The 8,580-nt window shown below is 28.7% G+C and overlaps 2 protein-coding genes across 2 annotated transcripts; one reads left to right on the top strand and one right to left on the bottom strand.

Annotated features, from left to right (window-relative positions):
• The first annotated feature begins 345 nt into the window (after positions 1 to 345).
• On the top strand, positions 346 to 3,651 carry LOC101249696 (acyltransferase GLAUCE). The gene is made up of 2 exons (XM_004250026.4): positions 346 to 1,251; positions 2,536 to 3,651. The coding sequence occupies exons 1-2, from the start codon at positions 790 to 792 to the stop codon at positions 3,457 to 3,459; spliced, it is 1,386 nt and encodes a 461-aa protein (XP_004250074.1). The 5' UTR covers positions 346 to 789; the 3' UTR covers positions 3,460 to 3,651.
• Positions 3,652 to 4,064: 413 nt separating this feature from the next.
• Positions 4,065 to 6,928, bottom strand: LOC101249977 (protein FLOWERING LOCUS T-like). Its single transcript, XM_004250027.4, has 4 exons — positions 6,569 to 6,928; positions 5,796 to 5,857; positions 4,783 to 4,823; positions 4,065 to 4,586 (listed from the first exon to the last, which is right to left on the bottom strand). Exons 1-4 carry the CDS (start codon positions 6,764 to 6,766, stop codon positions 4,363 to 4,365), a joined length of 525 nt encoding a protein of 174 aa, XP_004250075.1. The 5' UTR covers positions 6,767 to 6,928; the 3' UTR covers positions 4,065 to 4,362.
• Between the last annotated feature and the right edge of the window lie 1,652 nt (positions 6,929 to 8,580).

Consider the following 8,580-nt stretch of genomic DNA (forward strand, 5'->3'; position numbering starts at 1 on the left):
CCAAAATGTATAAACATATTTATTTTAGTCATGCAACTAAACTAGATGACTAAAAATACATTTACGTAACTTCCCTTTTAATTGAATTCATAATATTTTAAAGATATTTTTAACCATTTTTCGCGATTAAAACTATATAGAGGCAATTGTCAATAGTATGACATCCTTGAGAAGAAATTGAAGGCCACTTGTATTGATAATGAAAGCCACATAAATGTAGTAATATATTAGATTTAAACCACTACACCTCTTACAATTGTCACATATCTAACTTTATTTATCTCTATGGATCTCTTTTTCTTATTTATTTTTACCTAAAAAACATGTGCAACCCATGTAACTAAAAAAACCCTCCATTCAATCCCTTCTCGAAATTCACTGATTCAACTAATTCAGATTCATATTAATAACTTTATCAAAAAGTATATGGTGCTTCCTATCACGAATTCATACAAATTCAGAATTTCAAGTTTATGAATTCTTGTAACAATTTCAAGTTAAAACAAAATCATTACTGAGTTTTCCAATTTGTATATTATGATTTGAATACTATTCTAATAAAGTATCAGAATCGAAGTTCTCCATTTCTAGGGTTCGGATCGAAACGCTCTTATTAATTTATAATTACGATGAAGCTAAGGGATACAAACTATATGACCACATGCACACATAGGTGGTCCCTTTCAGCTTAGTTGATTTTAATATAAATATACAACTCATAGCTACCCAAACAAGCCACACCATACCAAACAAAACACAAACTTGTATCAGTATATTCAATATTTCAATATGGGAACCCTATACCAACCTCTTGAATCAACAATCCAAGACCTAAAAGTCACAATCCATAACACTAGCTTAGTCTTCCCATCACAAGAAACTCCAAAAAAACCTATGTTCTTACCAAATATTGATCAAGTCCTCAATTTTGATGTCCAAACACTACATTTTTTCAATGCAAATCCTGAATTTCCACCAGAAATTGTGACGGAACGACTCCGAATCGCGTTATCTAGGGTTCTTGTTCCTTATGATTTTTTGGCTGGGAGACTTAGGATGAATCAAGAGTCAAAAAGATTGGAATTTGATTGTAATAGTGATGCTGGAGCTGTATTTATGGTTGCTTCAAGTGAATTAACATTGAATGAGATTGGTGATTTAGTTTACCCTAATCCTGGTTTTAGACAATTAATTGTTCATGAGAACATTGATATTTTGGAAAAAGATGATAAACCACTTTGCATTCTCCAGGTATATTTTTGATCTATCTCTCCTGTTTATATTATCTGTCTTTTAAGATTTTCATACGCTTTTTTTAAAAAGATATTAAATAGTTGGGACTCCGGATAAATTAGGTTTTGAACGATAGATTCATCTAAATCATGTATTATATTTTTGACATGAAACACACACACGTGGGCACATGCACACACGTATACACATTAATAGGAAAAAGTATTACAAATTCTAGATCTGCCTCTGATAATAAAAGTATTTGTCTAAATTATATATTTTATATCTTTTTTAAAGGTTTCCCTAGCTAGTTGGTGTAATGAATGTAGATATTTTTTTTTGGGTGGGGTTGGGGGGAGGGGGGTAATGAATTATATCAGAATTTTAGACATAATATATTCGATAAAATTCATATAGCCAACTGACTGAGCAACTGAGAGTTTCCGTAATGTCAATGTTTTGTGCTACCTCTAGATAGAAAAATAAATGATGATCTTTCACATCTTTAATCTAATAATAAATAATAATAGGACCAATATTTTCCAATAACAACTACACTATGTGAATTTTTTTATTTTTTTTAGATTCAGCGTTTGATACTCATGTTTGAAGCCTAACTAAATTTGATTCATATTGAGAAATCCTACTTCTAGAGGTAACTTTATCTTTACCAAAGACGATTAGTTTATTTTAGTGCTTAAACCTGAGAACTTTAATTTTAAAAAAAGAATACTTTATCACTCAACGATAACTTTTGATAGGTAATTGCTAGTCTTTAGATTTAAGTTCAAACACTAGTTAGAAAGTAAAAGTACACAAAATTGTCACTTATTAATACTATACTATATTCTATATACTAGTATATGCTATTTAGCCATTTTAACTTTTTTCATAGGACAAATAGAGGGTTCATATGTACCTTTCAAATAATTATTCCTTCACCTACTACCTAGCTGTACTTTATAAAAATTAATAAACACAAATATTAATGACAGACATGCATAAATCTAATATATATATATATATATATATATATATATATATATATATATAAATAAATAGACTGAATCGAGAATAACGTATTCGGTTGAACTCATTGAATTCACCCTAAATCTATCTTTCTTTTCAAAGAAACTTTTTATTATTTTTATATTTTAACTTGTTGTAAGTTTTCGTATGTAACTTTTTTTATTATTTTATACATTGTTGATTTATTCTCTTGTGGACAGTTATTTGTAGTTATCTTATAGGAAATTTGACAATGTAAAGCTATAAACATTTAATTGATTACTTTTTGGTTAGGTTACATCATTTAAGTGTGGTGGTTTTGCAATGGGCTTTTCAACAAACCACATAACCTTTGATGGAATAAGCTTCAAGACTTTCTTACAAAACTTAGCTTCTCAAGCATTTGATGATGACAACAATAACCCTAAGCCCTTAGCCATTGTCCCATGCAATGATCGTACCCTCCTAGCCGCTCGTAGGCCTCCACGTGTCACGTTCCCACACGTCGAATTACTCAAATTGGATGTCCCCATTGGTGAAGAACTAAATGCTAAAGTATTTGAAACCCTACAAGAAGAACTTGACTTCAAAATATTTAAGTTCAATCCAAGTGACATTAATTCCTTGAAGGAAAAGGCAAAAGACGAAAATACCCCTAACGCGAAAATCACGAGTTTTAATGTGGTAACTTCTTACGTATGGAGGTGTAAGGCGTTATCGTATGATGATGAGAACAATTCAGAGCGAGTTTCAACTGTTTTATTCGCGGTTGATATCAGACCTAGGTTAAATCCACCATTGCCACAATCTTACGCTGGCAACGCTGTGCTGACGTCCTACGCGTCAGCCACGTGTCACGAGCTTGAAGAAGGGCCTTTTAGTAAAATTGTTGATTTAGTGTCACAAGGGGGTAAAAGAATGGATGATGAATATGCAAGAAGTGCAATTGATTGGGGTGAGATTAACAAAGGATTTCCAAATGGGGAATTTTTGCTTTCATCATGGTGGAAATTAGGGTTTTCACAAGTTGAATACCCTTGGGGTAAACCAAAATATAGTTGTCCTGTGGTTTGTCATAGAAAAGAAATTATATTATTATTCCCAAATATTGATGATGGTAAAAGCAACAACAATGATGGGGTTAATATATTTGTGGCTCTTCCTCCCAAGCAAATGAACAAATTTGAGTCTTATTTTAACAAGTTTTTGTTGGATTGAGATTTTGTGTTCTTTTTTTTTTATCTTAATGTTGTAAACTTGATGATGTGAGTGTTGAATTTTAATTATATTGTATGGTGATGTTAAAAGTGTAATAAATTATTATACTTTGTGTATTGCTTTTTATTGAATTAATGAGCTTTTGTGTAATAAAGATTTTATGCGTATGGAGTGAAGTGATTATTCTTTTGACATTTTTTTTCTCTATCTTATTACCCTCTTACGTTTAAGGGTATTATCGATTGATAAGGCTTTGATCCAATATTGAATTCGTTTTAAAATATATACGTATACCTCTTTTTTGGTGTGTGTGTGTGTGTTATTAACAAGTATTTTATATGTGTTGTTAAAAAAACGGTGAAGTGAGTGTTAAATTTTAATTATATTGTATGATGATAGCTAAATGTGTAATAAATGATTATATTTATATATCTTTTTGGATCGAATAAGCTTTATGAATATTAATGTAATAAAAATTTAAGTGACTGAATATGGAGTAAAGTGATTATTTTTCTATTTGTCTCTTTTTCGCCTTTGGATATTATCGATTGATAAGACTTGATCAGACATTTAATTTGTTTGAAAACTATCAAAATACTAATTAATAACACTATGTAACATAATTATTGATTTATAAAGTTTCAATACAAGATATATAGAAGAAAAATTACTTTAATGACACTCCAAATATATATATAGTCATCACCAATTCTTTTAAGAATGGTTTATATGATGACTACTAAAGACTTTATAGTTATTTTTTCGATATATGTATATCACTCCGGGCTTTTAGAAAATATCGATAGAAGTATATCGAATAATCTTCTAAAAAGTGACGGGTTTTTTTAAAGCAATTTAATACTAACAAGTAACAACAACATTTTTAAAAGATTTCGAACAATATTATATTCTACGACCACCAGTACCATTTTCTCTTTGACAATTGAAATAAACCGCAGCTACTGGTAATCCAAAATTATAGAGCTTTGCAAATTCCCTCGTATCGAAATTTTGGCGATTTTCGGGAGCATAGATGATTTCTCGACGCAATTGACGAAATAAAACTAGAACAAGTCGATGTATTCCCATTGTAGGTCTTGGACACTCATAAGATACAACTTCATTTCCTATATCACACAAAAAATAAATAATCAAATATATAAATGATACGAAAAAATTCACCTTACGGTCTAAAAATTCTTTTTAAACAAACTAAAATTCTTATGAGTAAACGCTAAACCATGATATATTAAAATTTTGTATCAATCGACGATATATATATATATATATATATGTATATATATGTATATATGAAAGACTTACCAAAGGTTACTCCTGTGCTTGCTGGAATGTTAGTGACCAACCTAAAAAGAAAAATTTGTAATAAGAGTATTAATATTCAAGTTAGAGCCAGTATGGTAATTATGAATTCGATATAATTAACTCGATAATTTTGATTTAAATTATGTATTTATACTGTTTCAAATTTCATTTAACAGTACAACACCGATTCAGAATAATAAAAGGAAATAGGGCTCATAATAACTAAAAATTATGACTCTGTCTCTGATAATGTTAATATGCATGCAATATGTGAATATGTCATTTGTCCTAATTTTTTAATCACTAATGGAATTATTTGTAGAAAAAAGTGTGATTAATATCTTTCTTTTTAATCTAGTGTCTTGTTCGTAATTGATGTAGTTGACAGTAGACCCTTTTGGTACCGATAGTTTACAAGTGTCTTGTTCGTAATTTATTCAAATGTCTTGTTCGTAATTTATTCTTTTTGATTTTCCATTCAGTATTATATCTGTTTATGAATTTGAATAATTCGAATGTTAATATGCATGCAATATATGAATATATCATTTGTCCTAAATTTTTAATCACTAATGGAATTATTTGTAGAAAAAAATGTGATAAATATATTTTTTAAAATCCAGTGTATTGTTCGTAATTGACGTATTTGACGGTAGACCCAGTGTCTTGTTCGTATTTTATTCTAATGTCTTGTTCGTAATTTATTCTTTTTTATTTTCCATCCAGTATTATATCTGTTTATGAGTTTTACTAATTCGAATTCACTTTCAAAATTCCATTTTAAAGAATAAAACATTTTATACCCTAAAGCTCGAATCTCAAATCTTTTGTAATTACGGATTTACTTCCCCACCACATATTTAGAGATACTTAATAATTAACTATGATATGTTAGTAATCTTGTATTATCAACTTTAATTTACTCATTTAGCTACTATTTTAACATGTTAATATTATAATTTTTTAAAAAAAAAAATTAAAAAAAAAAAAGAAAAAAGAAAAAAAAAGCTAACCAGTGCAAATAGTCCTTGTGACAAGGATTACTGGGAGTTGGAGCATCAGGATCCACCATAACCTTCATAAATCAGAGCAAAAAATAAAATTTAAAATGAATTTTCTATTATAAAAATTGGAAAAATAACTTCGATTACTAATAAATGTACGAAGTTATTTTCTGAATAAATTTATGTTATATACTCTGATAGTATAACGAATAATTTATACCATCATGTAATTCAACATGTATCATGCATGCTATGTATTTACAATGTAATTTAATAGAATTAATAACAATTACTTTCTAAGTGATTTTATTATATAAAGAATATTTACATCACTAATACACATAACTTATGTTTTTAAACATTGTTACCTATTCTAATGCTCAACTATTTTCATAAAAAAAAACTGAAATATTATTGAAAAAAAATTATAACTCTTTCTGAAATATTATTTTCGATAGACTCACAACTCAAGTAAAACATATATAAAAAACGAGTAAGAAAAGCAGGAGAGTAATTAATAACAATAATAATAAAGGAATAAATCCAGACAACACTCGATTAGCTATTAATCTTTTGCCCTAGTCATCGACTTTAGTATCTTTTTATCTAGATTCATATCCTTAGAAAGTTTACGTGTGTCATGTCATATTATCACATTTCTTTGACCAACCTCTCCCCACTCCTCATACTCATCAACCTAAATATAAAAAATGAAAAACGACACGTGTACAAAACAAAAGCAACGAAACTTGTGTATATAAGTGTGTATATATATGGTATACCAGAGTGTAAAAAGTCTGAAAATCGTCTCCTCCAACTTCAACCCTAGGTTGGTTGACAACCATAGAAGGCCTCAAATCACAACCATTTCTAATCTCCTTATTGTTATAAACAACTCTTAGGTTAATAGACTTTGTGAATGGATCCAAAACATCCCCTATCACTCTAGCAAGTCTCAATGTATCTCTTTCTCTTTGCATGATGAAATACTATTTAAGCAATGAGTCAATGATCATATTGAGTTAGAATTAAGGGGTATTTATACAAGCTAGTTTTGGGGGTATATCCACTTGTGTTTTGTTCTTGTGTCACTCCATGTTTTTGGCATTCTTTTTGTTCTCTATCTCTTTTTGCTCCAACTTGATGATATAGCTCTTTGCATATATGCGATTTTAAAGCATACAAACAAGAATCTTATCAATTCCACAAAAGTTTGATTTTGGGGTAAAGTCAAAGTGTCATGTCACTCATGCATATGATTTCACTATAACTAAAAAAAAGGCCAAATACATAAGCAGGTCCCTGAACTTGCTGGATTTTTTCCCTCAGGTACTTTAACTAGGTCATTTTTTTAATTAATCATTGAATCCCCATAATTTGTTCCTTTAAACAAATATCGTTGTCTGATGTGGAACTAGATTAATGAGGGGTATTGATAGAGGATACGTATGTTGTTCCACAACTCATTAGTCCAATTGATTGTGAAAATGTTCGAGAATAATTGTGTTTTACTTAAGTCATTTGAACACATTAGGAAATAAATGAGACTAACACGGTTTGTCTTCATTCCTTCAATCAAAATTATTACAATTCGAACACAATTAAAGGCATTTACAATAGAAAAGCCGATCAAAATCAACCAACAGTGTTTTAAAGGAACAAATTACGGGTGGTTCAATGATTCAATAGAAAAATGACATAGTCGAGGTACCCGAGGGAAAAAACCCAACAAGTTTAGGGATCTATTTATATATTTGGCCAAAAAAAAAGAATTTACTTCCTTTTTGTCCCAATTTACGTGACATTTTTTATTTTTTCAAGAGTCAAACAGTTTAAGTTAGACCAAGAATTTATGCATGAAAATTTTTATTTATTTTTTGAAATGAAATTTATACATTTATTGATACGCTATAAAGAAGAAGAAAAAAACTATACTATAAGTCATGATAATTATTTAAAAGATACATGAAAAATCTACGGTCAAAGATAAATTTGTTTGAATCTCAAAAATCGAAAAATGCCATCTAAATTGAAACGAATGGAGTAACTTTTAGCACCAATAATTATTCATATTAATTAGGAGTACTGCTAAAGCTTTTACCGTCATTAGTTAATTGTGGTTAAATCCAATATCGCTATAAACTTTAGGAACATTTTTAAATAATGTTAATTGTCTCTGAAAAAATATCAAGTGACAATTATAACTTATGAAATATTATAATATAAAAATATTTAAAAAATCCTGCAAGAAAATTATTTGACTTAGAATAAAAATTGCTCAAATCATATTAGGAAACAACAATTCATTGTCTCAATCAAAGTGGATAATATAAGAGTCCTACCCAAATAAGTCACAAAAAATGAAAATGACCAAAATAAGTTGCTATTTTAGAAAATAATTAAAATAGGTTTATTGGAAGAAAAAATTCTACTTTATTCGATATTCTAAATTTTTTCGTTATTCTCATAACGTGTATATTTTAATATATAACGGAACTATTTATTACATTTTATAAAGTGTAAGTTTTTCTTACACTTTATAAAGTAAAAGAAAATCTTGCACTTCATAAAGTCGAAGAAAAAATTATGTTTTACAAAGAGAAATATATATTTAACACAGGTTTCGACCGATAAAGGAGAATGTTGTTGACAAGTCTTAGGCTCCTTTTTAACATAAATTTCAAGTATTATTAACTTGATTTGTTTTACGTAGTCATTTGAACCCTCAAAAAGTCGGTCAACAATTTGTCGTTCTAAATAATCCACTCTCCAAAATTTACTTGTCCTTGTTATA

Source organism: Solanum lycopersicum, chromosome 11, assembly GCF_036512215.1.
Source record: "Solanum lycopersicum chromosome 11, SLM_r2.1".
NCBI lineage: Eukaryota > Viridiplantae > Streptophyta > Magnoliopsida > Solanales > Solanaceae > Solanum > Solanum lycopersicum.